Source organism: Bacillus rossius, chromosome 12 (assembly GCF_032445375.1).
Source record: "Bacillus rossius redtenbacheri isolate Brsri chromosome 12, Brsri_v3, whole genome shotgun sequence".
Classification (NCBI taxonomy): Eukaryota; Metazoa; Arthropoda; class Insecta; order Phasmatodea; family Bacillidae; genus Bacillus; species Bacillus rossius.
Genome location: NC_086339.1, coordinates 25,271,926 through 25,288,449, shown reverse-complemented (window position 1 = coordinate 25,288,449; position 16,524 = coordinate 25,271,926). Strand labels below are relative to the sequence as shown.

The 16,524-nt window shown below is 35.4% G+C and overlaps 1 protein-coding gene across 3 annotated transcripts in view; it reads left to right on the top strand.

Annotated features, from left to right (window-relative positions):
* Nucleotides 1-16,524, top strand: part of LOC134537738 (cadherin-23-like) — an 84,847-nt gene that overhangs the window by 31,730 nt on the left and 36,593 nt on the right. For all 3 annotated transcript variants that reach the window (XM_063378498.1, XM_063378499.1, XM_063378500.1), the window contains 7 exons: nt 633-852; nt 3,519-3,700; nt 5,355-5,545; nt 7,369-7,537; nt 8,634-8,805; nt 9,588-9,723; nt 12,429-12,632. In XM_063378498.1, coding sequence (XP_063234568.1) covers nt 633-852; nt 3,519-3,700; nt 5,355-5,545; nt 7,369-7,537; nt 8,634-8,805; nt 9,588-9,723; nt 12,429-12,632 — 1,274 coding nt within the window. The remainder of the gene's footprint in view (nt 1-632; nt 853-3,518; nt 3,701-5,354; nt 5,546-7,368; nt 7,538-8,633; nt 8,806-9,587; nt 9,724-12,428; nt 12,633-16,524) is intronic.

The following is a 16,524-nucleotide window of genomic DNA, read 5'->3' as shown; positions in this document are numbered from 1 at the left end:
TATATCTTTGGGGATTTTCAAAGATGTGATAAACTAAGTTCACTCAAACTGACCTTAATATTAACACACCTGCTTGTGACAAGTTAATACCGTTCTGGTGTTTTAATTTTCCAATATTTTTGTAAGCCTTAAACTCATTAGATGAACTTAATCTTAAGATAATCAGTTGTGGAAAAATTTAATTTATATTTGCTGTTTTTTAACTATTTTTGTAGTTAACATACATGCAAAATAAGGAATTCTTATTGTGTTCTAGTGGTCCAGTAAGTCAATATACATACTTTGAATGGTTAGTTGAGCTAGTATGTATTTTCTCTCTTCTCATTTCTCTCTCTGTTCTTTCTCATTCTTTCTCTTCTCCTGCCTTTTTCTCCTCTCTCCATTCGTTCTCACCTTTCTTCCTCTCTCTCTCTCTCCTTCGCTCTCGCCTTCTTTCTCTCATTCTCTCTCTCTCTCTCTCTTCTCCACATTTGGCTCAAGGCACCTATTTTTAGGTGCAGTACATGTTTTTTTTTGTTTTATTTTTGCATTTTTAATTATTTGCATTGTGCATGTTGTGATCACCATTAAAAAAGTGTTGCTACCACGAACTCGGATCGTTGACTCTAACCTGGCCTCTCGACTGGGCGAAGGCACACGCTCCTGCCACTGTCGCAGAAGGCGCTGGCGATAGACCCCGTGTCCGGGAACGTCACCGTCGCGATGGAGAACCCCTACAACTACCAGCAGCAGCAGGAGGTGTTCTTGCAGGTGCTGGCGGCGGACTCCAACACGCCCGAGCCGCACCGCACCTACGCCCAGCTCACCATCCACATCGAAGACGTGAACAACGAGCCCCCCGTCATATCCCTGGTGCGTGGCTTCCGCTGCAGTGTTTTTTCTGCTTTGATACCTAGTCACGTGCAAAAAAAAATTTCTTGGTTTCGAGTTTAGTCGCGTCGCAGGATGCAGTGAGACATATTTGACCCGGCATTTTTGCGGATTATAAAATATTCACAGAGTTAGGAATCGTCACAAGGCTGCATGCTGTGACGTAGTTGAAGTCACTTTTTTTTTCCGTGTCATTGCCATATTGCAATGCCCAAAAAACATTGCAAAAACGGTGCTTGAACAGTTTTAACTGGAATACCGAAGAAAAATTAGTTAATACATACAGTACAATGGTATTCAAAGCAAGTTGTAACGAGCTGCTCTATTGAAAGAAAAATTACAGATGAGCATTAGTGTTTAAAAAATCTCTGCAGTAATTCTAGGTGCACTTCATACAAATTTCTGAGAAGTATGTTGTTATAAATATTAAGTCACATATATATTGCAGAGAAAAGTTATGCGATAAAAAAAATAGTACAGTGAAACATAAGTTTATTTCTTCTTTGTGTTCATGAGAAATATGAGCTAATAGAGTCAATCAAAGAACGTATAATAATGATGTGTTAACAAAAAGAGCAGTATATCCATAATGAAATGGTATAATAGAGAAACTATATTTATTTTTATTTATATCTGGACACATGTTTGTCTGGAATGCCACAGGGCGCATCCTCGTGCACACTTTGAGAACCACTGTATTAATGGGACCTGGCAACGAAGGTTAACAGCCCGAATCCACCCAGAAATATTGAACACAAACGGCTCTATTGGTGCTGTAAAAGGTCTTACACAATGGCAGCCTATTTAAGTTTCGAGCAGTTTCACAGTTCTGCACCCTCAATGCATGAATCCCAAGTCCTGTTCTGATACACACGCAGGATGAACACAGGGCCGTGGCCAGGATTCTGTGGAGGAGGGGTCAGTATAACCATTATATTATTTTTTTTATGAGTAAGTTTTCTTTATAATAGATTTTTAAAAGAAAATTGATTGACACACTTAAATCACAAGGAATAGTGAACTTTTAGAACCAGTATGTTTACACACAGAAATCTTAGTAGTTATTTGGCCTGAGTAAAAAATTATATATTTTATATTTTGTCGTTTTTTTTTTTTGACGTGACAACGTCTAATAAATCGATGAACGCTGGCTGCACGCACAAAATTGTTCCACTACGGATGTCCCACTACGGATGACCCACTACGGATGTCCCACTACATGCGTGGCATTTCTCTGGTATGTTGCGGACGGTACAGAGAACTCTGCCGGCACGTGGCGGCGTACTGGTTCGAGGTTATTGTTGTGCACCGCGCCGCGGGAGTATATTCACAAGGAAATGGCGTTCTTACAAATACGTATTATTTTAATTACTAGTGTAAATCAGTATATTTAAACAGTGTTGTATGAGTATTGTTTTAGCTGTGTAACTGAATATTTATTGCTGGTATGATACTTTTCACGCTTTAGTTTGAAATTGGTAATTATTTGTCATGAGTTATTATTTGATCAACTAAATCACACACCGTATTATAGTTATGAGCCCACGAGCGTGTAAATATTTTGAGTCCAACAGAGAATATGCTAGTTAAAAGAAATTCAAACAAATATTGTGCCTGGAATATTATTAATTTAGACCATCTGAAACAATTATTCTCAAGATGGACTCGTGGCCGTGTGGTTAGCGTGGATGACTTCTGATCCAAAGGTTATCGGATCGAATCTCGGCAGCTGTGAATTTTTTTTTGTACTTGTAAAAATAAATACGTTGCACGCAACATTTCAAAAGTAATAAATATATTTGAATTATTGAATGCAAATAAAAGTAAATTTATTAATTAAATTGTACATTTCATTTCACTCCTTTGTATCCATACAAAATAGTGATAATTCAATAAAATTGATTCAATTTTATTCATAAAAGTATGCAGAGGTAGATTTTATCACACAAAAGATAGAAAAATTAAAAAAAATTTCTTCCTCAAAGAATATAATATTTTTAATGCCTAAATGGTTTGGTTGCAAAAACCTATTACGGCTCAGTCTCAGGCTGAATATGATATTTCCTTTTCTTCTGAATCAATAATTTCATCAATGTTTTGTTATGACGTTGTCACGTTAAACTATCATCCGTAAACCGACTTTACAGACAACCAATTTTTTTCATTCTTTTAACAACTTGGTTTTTAAGTAAATTATTTCTTGAGAACGTTGAAACAAGTTATTCATAATGTTATTAAATACATGAAACACGTCAATTTTTTTTTGAGAGACATACTTAAAGAAACATGAGTGCAAACAGGCATTAAACATAGACTACTTAAAAAAAAGAAGAGAAAAAAAAACGTCTGGTTGTGTACGTGAAGCATGTCGGACTATAATTGGGAAGAAATACATTATTGTAGCACACTAAGAATTACAATAGTCCTTCCCTAATAACATCTCTGCAACCTTATGTATCTAGGTTGTTATTCTGTCTTTGATTGTTTTTTCTAGTAAATCAGGAAGGGTGGGGTCTGCACCCCATGGCCCCCCACTCCCCCCAAGACTACATCCCTGATGCACAGCTGCAGAGTGTAAGGAACGAGCCAACCGGCTGTGCTTCAAAGTGTGTCGGTGCAAATGCAAGCCCACGTCGCTTTCGTTGCAGCCTGACGACGGCAGCCAGCCGCAGGTGGCGGAGAACGCCACCAGCAACACGACCGTGGTGACCTTGACCGCCACCGACCCGGACACCGGCGCCGAGCTCTTCTTCAGCATCGACTGGGACAAGACATATGCGTCAAAGCTGGGCGTGGCTCTCAGAGGCGATGATTCCAAGTATTACGAGGAGTGAGTTCTTGGAGAATTTTTATTTTTTATTTTGCATTGATTTTAGCATTACCAATGAGCTGCTCTCTTTCGTAAGTATGATTCACTCTAGGTTTAAAGTGAATTGGATGCATCAGGCAAATAGGTTTAGCAGTGAGAGCTTGTGGGCATGTCTACAACAACCCAAGCCTGTGGGCAGTCCTTGTCATCCTAACGTGAATGACATCACATTGTCGCATGGAAAACTGCCCTGTCTGAAAGTGCGACGTCTGAATCTACTGATTTCTTAAGAGGTTAATGCGCAGTAAATAAAGAGTGCCAAAATAAGTGATTCTCTATGTATGGTTTATATTGCTTTCTCGCATTTATCATGCACTTATCAAAAATTGTCTTGGTCTTCTTGGCTTCCTTATCACTTTGCCCATTCTTTACTGTTTAAGAGCACATTTTTGAAATGCAAACCAAGAACCGAAACGATTATGAGTGTTCTTCTTCTGTACTACCAAGGGAAACATATTGGGACCATACTGGGTCAGAAAGTTCATGTTAACCAATGTATTCGGATTACTGTCCACATTATCACTTGGACCAGTCAGTGACCAGTGTGTCGGATACAACTTGTAGACGGGCCTTTAGAAAACCATTCAAAAAAGAAACAACCCAATAAAAGTTTTTAATGCTGCTTATACCTGAGCATCTACATTTCGTAAATCCTATACAATAGAAAAAAACATTTAACCATTAAGTAATAAACAGTTATCTTTTATTTTTCCATTGCTTTTAATAAATTAAGGTTTGAAAAATGATGAAGTTAGTTAATTGTAGTTGTTTCAAAAGATTTCCAAAAGTTAGTGACAACACATGCAACTTACGAGCTTTCAAATCTGGTCAGTTAAATGTTTATTTTAAAAGAGGAATAATCTTTAATGCTTTCTGTTGTATACTGCCCCTAACCACGCTCATGATTGTTCCAATTCAAATTTATCGTAGTCACCGTCTTTACATATTCATTGTCCACATATTGTCCTCCCAAGGGAAGACATCACAAAGGTTGTTCACAATATTGCCACATATGCACACCCTAGCTACCAACTTAAGACTAACTAAATATGTACTCTACTTAAAACTAACAGTCTCAATACATAACAGGTTCTCTCCCCTCTTGGGGGGGGGGGGGTGATGTTAATTTTTTTTAGATTTGAATTATAAAGCTCACATGTATCAAGCAATACAGTATTATATTTCATACTTACAGAATTTTCTACATTAATTTACATTCTTGTTTTATGAATATGTTAATGCAATACAGCATGTATGGCTAATGATATTAAAAGGTTGCATTCTTTTTTGTCTTGCTGCAAATCGATGGAAACCTGTGTTCACAAATATAGTTACACTTTATTTTATAGTTAACCATACTACGGAATATGCATTATGCTTCTCTCATTTTTTCCTAGTTTCATGCCATCTAAACTAGATTGGTATTGAAGACTCGAACACACCATTATGTAACATAGTTCGAACTATGCATCACAGTTCAGTTTTGATAGTTTTGGTATTGACTTTTCGAGATTCATCACACAAGCCAACACATTAAACTGAAAATTTTGTACAGCCCATGGCCTGAAAGGGGAAGATGGCTGAAAACTTGTTTTATTGGGTGTGATGTGTGCAGCTGCTTCTACATCGACACTGTGTCGAACGACGCGTCTCAGCGAAACGTGAGTGGCATCGTGCGTGTCAAGGAGCGCCACATCTTCCCCTCCAAGAACATGGACTGGGGCAAGTTTGACACCGTGTTCCTGAGTGTCAAAGTCACCGATAACACCACGGAGTTCAAGTTCCTGCAGAATCAGAACAGATCAAGTAAGGCAGTGTCGCTTTCCTATATTGTTCTTCTACAATATTTGGTTGAATGTAGCTTATTTTAATAAAATCATAGAGATAGAAATCAAATTTGCAAAGAGTAATTTGTATAAAATAATAAAACCATACTTATATCATAGTCTAACGATAGTGAATCTTGTCTTCCGTGTTCTTTGTAAACCGCATGTAATGTTTCCGATCTTCAGTTAGTAACTGGTTTTTCTAGACCTTTATTTTAACTCTCTCAGTCACATTGCTGCGTTCATTTTTACATTGTCTGCTGCAATTACCTTTTCGTGTTGAGTGCTATTTCCGAACTGGGATTTATCAGACGTTTCCAAAGAAGCTCTGCTGTCTTTTACAATAGAATGGTTGGGAGTAAGTATACATACTAATTTTTTTTCCATGTAGTGGCATGCTCTACCTGTACGCCTGAAAACTATCCTCTTCTGCTCACTGCTACATCCTAAATGCTGGCTGCCATTGAAATTTACTAAAACTGGCTTACTTATTTGCTGGGCTGGATGTCTCTCTGTCACCTGGCCATTTCTGAGGTCATTTTTCTAATGGACTGCAGCTGCTGAACTCTAGCCGGCGACCTTCTGGCCACCGAAAGAGGCGTTTCGTGGATGTTGATTCTTGGGTACCAGTCGACGGCATCTTCTTCAGCGTCTTGACCCTCAGTTGCAGAAGAATGGCCCTTGGTTTTTCAGTCACTCACGAACCGTAACCTTAGAGGTTTACAATTTCAGGCACTATCATTAGTACACTATTTTTAACCCACCCTACTGATGAATGACGTCAATTACGTTCTTTTAACTGTTCACGTCCTTGTTCCGGATAGACTCAGGGTAAAAATCACAAGACTTTGATTGTGGGATCAGACAAATGAAACAATAATTTAATTAAAAATGGCCCCTCGTTAAACTTGGCTGTGGGAGGTCCAATTCATAATTAATGTAACGTGATAATAATTTACTTTTTGGATTCTACAGAATATAACGGACAGACTTATGATTCAGATTCAAACCCCATGTTCTCCAAAGGCAGAGACAAATTCTTGGGGTCGGCATTAACGCTCATGGTCCCAGAACCGAATCAAATACACATTACAGTGCCAACCCTTTGAAGGTCGGACAAGTCAGTACCCATTCGTGGCAGTTTAGAGACTTCCGTCTTCTCTTCACACATTTTCCCCCTCGAGGAAGCCTGTTCATTGACCCAAGGCTCTCCTGGTCCATCAACCAACACTCATTGAAAATCCCAAGTCCCACATCTGCAGCCAAATTTCATTTTTGAGGGCAGAGTTTTACAGTCAACTTTTTTAATTTTTATATATTTTACATTTATACACTGATATATGTAGTTCTCGAATCAGGATCAATAATTTTATATGTATTTTGGAAAATATGTACGGTAGTTGTAAATTGAATATTTGCTCATCCTTGAAATGCAGCTTCCTTATTGGCCAGAGGAAAGAGACGGGTTAGTCACTCTAGCTGGGACTGCTAGCTCTGGTGTGGCTGGCCGCTACAGCACTCTAGTGCAGCCCAGCAGGATGTTCCATGATAGTGGATACTAATCCCGCCACTGCCTCTTTGTAAGTGCGCCATTCCCCCAGGCTGTAGCGCAGAGTTTTAAATACTGACTATTTAACATGAATCAGTTAACTAAGACATTTATAATTAATTCACTAATTCCTTAAATACATTAAGAATAAAAAATTATTTGGGCCTATTGCAACTTACTTTAGTAGAAGCGTTAGCTGAAATAAATTAATTGTTCCCTGAGGTATTTAAAAAGTGAAATGTGGAATGTTTTAGCACTGCTGACCGTGGTGATACTCGATGTGAACGACAATCCTCCAATATTCGAGCAGGAAGAGTACAGTGCAAGTGTAGCTGAAAATACGGATCCAGACACGCTCATTACATCTGTTACTGCAACAGATGCAGATGGCCCAGGCAATAATGACGTTACGTACAGCCTTGAGTAAGTATTAATAAAATAAACAATAATTTCAAAGCTATACTAAAAATTTATTTGCATATAGTTTTGAAATATACTAATTAGAGCTGTATCTATATAAATATGCAGAAGCTAATTTTGCCGGTATTTGAATCTGCGTTTCTGCCAATTCACAATACGCAATTCAATTTCGGCCAATATTACTGAAAAAATTAAAGTGTCTGCCATATCCCTAAAAATCCATGAGTACCCTTTTAACTTTTCATATCACTACGTACTTTGAACTCTCATAATTTCTTGGCTATGTGTGCCAGCCATACATATAAACTTAAAAATCCTGTGTTTTAAAAAAATTTTTGACTTTAATACATCAAAACATCATTAATAAATATCTCACCAACAGGGTAAAGTTAGATAGGAACAAAAACTTGATTTATTTAGAGCATTGTTGTCACTTCAAATAAAGTTTGTAATATTGTGACAGAATCAATTTATATCTTAACTCACTTCAAGGTTTTCAAATGTAATTTAAATAAAATAATGCAATAATGTAAGGCTTCACATAAAGTGGATTATTTTTACTGTTTCCCTTGCAGTCGCACACATTAATTTGGTATTGGAATTGCCATTCTTGAATTGTAAACGTGTACAAGCCATCTTTGTTTACACATGTCGAATAATTTCTCAGCAAACACTGTTTTGAACCATAATCCATACATTGTTTCACAGCACTTCTTAAAAATAAAGATTTATTTTGACATTTTCAAATACTATTTTTGAAAAGTTTTTTTTTTTCTTTCCTCCTCCCTTTCTTCTTCTTCTTCTTCTTCTTCTTCTTCTTCTTATTCTTCTTCTTCTTCTTCTTCTTCTTCTTCACATGCCACATATTATATTTAAATGTTCATTTTACAGAATAACATGGTATTAAAAATATGTAGTAAGAAATTTAGTATTTCTTTATATTGTCTGGCACTCAGATAAGTTTCAAAAATGATACCTGGCCCTCGAAAATAGTGAAGTTGGCCATCACTTGTTTAGAGTGCTTCAAAATTGAAATAATTCTGAGATTTTTAATTTATCACTTTGCTGAAATGTACTCATGATTTTTTTTCTACACTAGGCTTGTTTCTACATCCTTGAATAAGACTGCTACAGAACAGCCAGAATTTGTGAAGATTGACAAAACCAGTGGCAAAATATACACGGGAGATTTCAATATTGACTGCGAAGTTTACCAGTATTTCATATACAATGTCACTGCCACAGACAACGTTTTTGTCACCGTTGTAATGGTATAGTATGCATGCCAATTCAGAAGTTTAGTTTAACCTTAATATTTAGGGTTTATTCCCCCCCAGATAGCTGTGTTTTGTCTTCATGCATATACAGTAGAAATGTTTTATTTGATAATTGCTTACAGGTCTCATGTTATTTTTAACATTTAATTTACGGTCACTACATTCAGTCTAAATTGTTTTGTTTGTTTGAATCATTTTGTATATGGCCTGCGCAGCCCGCTGGGGTTTTATACTCCTTTATTACTGCTGTATTTTTAAAATCTTCTATTTTACTGAAACATATTGTATACTCCCAGTACTTGTTTTCATGCTGCGTTTATTGAGGTACCAATCATAACGGTTCATGTTATATTTGTAACTGTCTTGTGGACTTGTTCCGATTTTTTATTGCGTCTTAATAGAGCACGTTTTGTTCACATACATTGTTATGCATGTATGTATCTGTATTTTGTAGCACGTCCTACTTCCTAATACCTAACAGAAATTAACTTTTTTTTGTGGCCTTGTATGTTTTTTGAAACATAAATGAAAGTAATATAAATTGTGTCACCTGTCACTGCCCACCGTCATTTTAATAACTTGTTGGGTTTTTTGTCATTGTATGTTTTACAAGAGGCACTCTTTTTTTCCCCCCCTCTTATTTTGCCAGAAAATTTCACAACTTTTCTAAACTTGATTGTTGTCTCTGCATCTACAAGGCAGTAAAATTTAATTCTTGGTTACATCTATGTGCCACTTTGAATTAATTTTCTTTTTTAATCTTTACGTTGTTACAGATGAACCTAACTGTCATAGACAAGAATGACAACTTTCCACTCATCAACAATTCACTTCCCGACGTGCACATCAAGGAGCTGTCTCCCAATGGAACGGATGTGGTTCTTGTGGAAAGCCACGATATTGACTTCAGTGGTAAGAACTATCATAGAGAATACCTATCTCTGGGTGTCTTGTACCTAGGTAATAGTGCAATCTAGTTAAAGGCCCCCACTTACCTAAGCACAAATACGACATACAATGGGCGGAGCTTCATGAAAATCACGCAATTTGATAACTGCTTAAGATATCAAAGTTGTGTCTGTTTACAAAATCATTTTAGAATTTTTTTTTAAACTTTAGTTTTATAAAAGTGAAAATGGTTAATGCCTTTGTTTCTGGAATAATATATAGGCATTAAACATCTTATACAGGTTCTTCAAAACCTCAAGGGACTTCCAGTACACTTTTATCTTCATTTTGTCACCACTCACCACCTCCGGCTAGCTCAAATTTGGTGATTAGTGGAACATACAGGTTGCAGGTCACGAAGAAAGAAGAAATTTATACACTATGTTCTATGTATTACCTGTTTTATTTATTTATGTAAAAATCACACTATATTTCGTACAACGGAGCACGAAAAAAAACTAACTGTACATAAAAAAAATAATACACTGAGCCATTGCCCTGACAACACAATCTGCAACTCACTTGCCAGTGTGGAAGTGTAGTGACAGTAGTAATGTACAAAATGGATATCCACTGATTCATTGTTTACTCACTACTTACATTATTCTTTAAATAAGTTTCAATACGTTTATGGATTTCTGTTATACTACCTATTATTTCAGTATATAAGACTAATTACATTAGATAGTTTACTAATGTATTTGTTCAAGGAAAAAATGGCAGAGTGGGTTAGGTCATGGAATTGTAATCACAATGAAAATATTTGGTGAGTTCAAGTCTCTCCTTAAACCATGTTTTTGTTTGTTTCAGAATTAAGTAGATTTTTTTTTTTTTAAATAAAATAAAGACTTAAAAATGATTTAATGTATGTAAAAAAAAATTTTTTTAACTTTGTTTTGCCTACTCAGATATTGTTTAGTGTTATTATTTTTGTATTTAACATTTTAGTTAGTAGATAATTAAATTTTTAAAAAAAATTATGTATATCTTGTTTTAAACTATGCTCAAAAGACTTCAAATTTATTAAAACAATTAAGTTGAAATGTTGAAAGGGTTTATCTTGTTAAGAGTGATTACCAGAGATTGCTCTGATAAAGTAATGCTATATTCAAGTGTAATAAAAAGCCACCTAATTTTTTTTTATTTTTTTGTTTTTATTTTTGTAAATGAAAATGAATACTTAATAATTTTAAATTATCAAAAAATTTCACCGTGCTGGAGAACCGAACCCAAAACAATCTCACGCAGCAGTTCAACGTGTGATGCAGTCACAGAACCACTGAGCTAAATCAACCAATGTTAATTTTTTAACTATGTACTATAACATATATTTATATAAAATGCAGAGTAGACTTGAGAATAAGCGTGTATTTGTTTTTAGTTTGTCGGTATTTTTTTTTTTAAACTTTCAAAATCTAAATCTTTAAGTGTTTCAATGTTTAATGTACAAATTTGCCTAGAAGCCGCAAAAAAAAAAAACACTGTTGAACTTTAATACCATTCAGATTTTAAAAAAAAATAATGTCATTGTGTTACATTTAATTTAGCAAGATGTTCATTGTGTAAACTGCACAAGATTTTTCGTATAACGAAAACCAATTTCCTCTAACTTAAATGTACACATGTAGACTCTTAGAATAATTTATCGGCGCTCAGCAAGAAACTTCATTCTAAATTTCCGTTGTTTCAGGTAAAACAAAGACAAGATGTTTCTTTCATTTGCGAACACAGTATTATAAATAATTTATGTTTTTTCATGTTTTTTTTAGTATATAACCATTTTGCAAGTGCAGAGTGTATATAAATAGCTAAGATTTAGTGATAAATGATGCAATTTAATGGCTTTTTACTGTTGCCATGTTGTTTGTATGTAACATCCAGGATGAGGAGGCAAAAGCAGGGCCAGTGCAAGGTAAATTGGCGCCATAGGCGAAAAACCTCAATGCCCCCCCCCCCCCCCCCCCCCCCCCCCGGCCGGACATCCCTAAAAAAATTTTCCTTGCCTCAAAATACACCACGTAAGCTTAAGATTACAAATCATAAACAGATCACCGTGGACTTTAAATAATTACTTAATATCAATATAAACATTCCAAACTGTTACAAAAATCCATTTTCATCTAGTTTCAATAATCGTTAAACATATTATATCAGCTGTTATGTGTTGTGCTGCGCCGCTCACAGCTACTTGGCGCTCTAGGCGGTTGCCTAGTTCGCCTATATGGACGCGCCGGTCCTGGGCAACAGAGAATTGTTAGACCCGAAAATTGCCAAGAGAGTGGATCTTTATACTGATTAGAATAGCATTTAAAACACTTGTAGTTAAAACTGATTTGTTCCAGTCGGCAAGCGAGGAGTATGTCGGAATCGACATTGAAAGCTTATGATATAATAAACTAAAAACTTAGAATATTCCCTGAGAGCCTTGCTCTTAGAGGCAATACCACACCAGAAGCACCAGCAAGCGTCATACTCACCATCCCGCCCACTAACACAAATACGCTCCTGGCTAGGTGGGCCCCTCAATATTAAGAGATTTTTAGAGTAAACATCAAAGCCTAATTAGCACCTGTTCCAACAGGCACCAAGACAGAGATGCCAGTAATTATTAAGACACTTGATGAAGTTATGCTTAACTTATTCTTCTTTTAAAAACACTTGTTTTTCAGTTCCGTTCCACACGTGCTACTACTTGATAGAGTATACGGCCGACGCAACGGGGCAAGTGCGCAAGTTCTTCAGCGTAGACATCAACACCGGCCAACTGATCGTGAATCTGGACGGCGGGGAGCCGCTAAACCTGGTGAAGACGAAGACACTGAGCTACCTCATACCACTGATGGTGCGGGACAACTTCGCGGATAGGCAGACTGGTACGGAGACACAGCCATGACTTTCAGGGTATCTGGATAACAGAGAAAACTCAAGGAATCAAATAGGTGTTTTATAAACCAGGAAAATACTGGGAAATTGAGAATATACAATTATAAAACAGTGACAGTAATTTTACGTACTGTGGAATATCTCAATTTATTAGAACAGCATGTAATTTTATCATAAATTAAAGTGATGTTAGTACTGTTTTTACTGAACATTAATTAAACGTAGGGATACAAGCAACTGTGTATTAATATTAGGCAGAATCAGATATCTATAGTTCCTTAAACAGATCACAATCAATAATTGGTAATGCTTAGAGACAAGATTTTATGGGTTTTATTTTTAGTTAACTCTGTTTTATTCTTAAAGATACCACCATTTTCAACAAATATGAAACTAACTTGTTCAGTGATACATATTTTACCAATGTCATTTTGACTGACACATGATCACTTTTACAATATAATAATTTGTAATAAACATGTCAAGCTACTGGGAATAATACACATAAAACAGCAAGTATATGTGTTTGAAAAATGTACTATTATTACTATTAGTTACTAATAACAGTTGCCATATTAAAAAAAAAAAAATTTCTAACCTATTTAGTACATACATTTTAGTTCTAATTTTATGCTAAATAATTTACAATAATTGAATTTAATATATTTAAAGATTACATAGTTGTAATCTTAGTTGAGTTTTGATTCAATATGCTGATTAATTTCATGAAAATTTGTTGCATTTTGATGCTTTATGGTACATTAATCTACAATTCGGTTATATGGTATATGACATGCTTTTTGGTGTTATTTTTAATCACGATTTAATCTTTTCCACAGTACTGTATTATTTTAAAAATTGACAAAACAGATTAATTTTCTTTTTGAGTTTGGTAGTGTTGGTTACGTAGTGTTTATGGAAATTATAACTATGCATAACAGTGTATATTGTGCAGGAAACATTTTATAGTCAATTTTGCATGTCAAGTATGTTTGTGTTAATGAGTTTTTATAGTAATTTGTATTGTAGTATATCTGTTATTTTTCCAGATAGACTGATAAGCAAGGGAAAAAAAATTAGATAACTTAGGGAAATGAGCTGAGGTAAGAGTGTGGAACCGTGATTTTTTTTTTGTGATGAGATGGGTAGGGGGTAGTAGCATTGTCTGCCAAAGGTTTATAGTAGCACTTATTTAACTTAGTAACTTCACAAGCACTGCACCTGTAATTCAAGTCATTCGGGTAAGGTAGCGAATAAGCACCACCTTGTTGGGACAACGTTTTCTAGTAAGCAAATAAATGGGCAAATGTTTTAATAAACGGTGCTCAGCACGAGGGTAGAAACTGGTGTCGACGCATTCTAGCGGATTTTTTGCAGCTATTGACACAATTGTTACGGCTCAGTCACACAAAAATTGAACTGTTTCTATTTTTCTAAAGTACTTTCTAAGTTGCAATTATTTCTTGTTATGACTGTAAAGTGTACAAAATGTATTCCAGGATAGTTAAGCTATCATAAAGTTTCATTTGGCACACCAACATGCATGGCACGTCGCACGATGATCACAAAAATGACTACATATGAGATAATGGTGCTAGATGTGGGTCCGCCAACTGGACAAAATCAACGAAAAAGTGAGCTCTGTGCACGCGCGGAGTTTTGACAACAGAACTGCAACAGTTAGGGTACCAAAATCCATTTCCTAAAATAAGGGACTGGCCGTGTCCTATTGTGCACTAGGAATACAGTCAGGGTAGAGGTGTAGCATTTCAACATCTAAACCATTATTTTTGTGTCTTAGAATATTGGCCTGAGAATAGTTTTAAGCAGAGAACAAGTATTCTGCTTGAACTTTGATTAATTTAGCACAATTACTATACAATTTTGATAACAACCTGTATATGGGTTCATTAAAATACTCCTTGATTTCATTTAAAAGTTATAAATGAGTAGGGACCTGAAAGAAGGAGGTTTTTTTTAGAAATGGGGTTATTTTTTTTATAAATTTGACAACAAAAGAGAGGTTATTTTATTTTATGTGCCTTTTAATTTGATAACTTCCAATTAAAAAAAAAATGGGTTGTGCCTGTGTCATGGACACGGCAGTGTTTTGTACATATGATCACACACATCACACTTATGTCCGAATGGATTGTTGACAAACGTAGTGAAACGTGAAGTAGCTGCTGCCCAATGTGTCTTCATAATCGACGATCGTACAAAATCGATGCCTACACAGTCTGGCGTCGATATAGAAGCGATTTCATCATCCAATTGCATAATTTCAACCACAGATGTACTGGCACCATTATTGATCCGCTTGGCCGCATTCATTCTTCTACGTTCCTGGCACTGCTTCACTTGGTCATGTGGTATTTTATTGGTATCATTCGATTGCTTTTGGGAAGCCCTTTCCAACCTTATACGATCTTTGGATTTGGATTTTGCTTTTTGACGTGTATAAGCTGACATTATATATTTATGGTTATGTATTTTTTATTCTAACACCATATATTATCACCCTAAGTATTTTACACAAATGTTTTATATATGCAATTGGAATATCTTTTGTCGAGAGCTGACGATTGAAGCTCAAACGAACGTCGTAGCTTCTCAGAGTCAAAAGTTATACTAAATGGAAATCTCGAAATGCAGCAAAATTACCTCAAAATGGCGGCACTTCCCCCTCCACCGCGCGCGATGAGTCACAGTCCTCACTTAGCGTGACGAATTCTCTGATCCTTTAGCTATCCAATGGTGTAATTAAATTTTGGCTGGAGATGATAGATATGTAGCTGCAACACCAAACTGTATCCCCCGATTTTGTTATCATTCATTTTTTGAATTGCCTCCCACTATAAAAGCAATTTTAAAAATGTATTCACACCAAAAAAAATTGAATCATTATCTATTGCAGAACTTAACAGAAATTCTATTTCGTGTACACCACTCTCTCTCACTCCCCTCACGCATTCCAAAGTGTTATCTTGTCTCTTCTATCACACCCATGCAGGTTCAGGAACCAGTCCAAATTGGCATAAATGACGCAGTGTAGGGGCATGTAGTTTTTCATCTAAGCTCTTCCCGTAGCTGGAAGCGGTTGGAAGAATTTGTTGTTTGAGTGGAAAAAGTACAAAACAACCGCACAAGGCATATGGTGATTTTCTAATGAAATAAAAAAAATTTTTTGAAAATAAAATAAATTTATTTGAGACCTTTTTTAGGTAGATTTCAAAGAAATACTACCTATTGTAGCCGTTACCATGGTGCGACGTCCGAAATTTTTTTATAGTTTTTTATTTCACGATTCATAGAGCCCAAAACCATAGTCAACTCAAAATTTTTTATATAGAGGAGTAAAACTTAAAAAAAAAAAATCATAACTTCCTTAGGAACACTATTGAATCCGTTCTAATTGTTTGCTACTATTATAATTTTTATATAAAAATTGAAAGAATTTTCAATAAGACGAGCCATTGCTGTACAGGGTTAAATAAATAAATAAAGGATATAATTTAAAAAAAAATTTAATATATTCCGTACCATGTACACTATTAAATCTGTTCTGTTATATTGTAAAACCTTAAAGTATTATCTATAAATTTCGTCAGAAATATTTTTTTAAATGACCAAATATTACTGCAAGGGGTGGAATAAACAGGGGTTGAATAACAAAAAAAATTTGTAACTCCCTCGTAGGAACCTCATCAAATTTGTTCAAATAGTTTGTAAATATTATAATTTTTATATAAAATGTTTGTCTGAAACAATTTTTGATAATACAAACCATTACTGCAAGAGGTTGAAAAAACCTGGGCTTGAAATAAGAAAATAAATAAAACTTCTCTACCATGTACTCTATTGAATTAATGTTTATTTTTA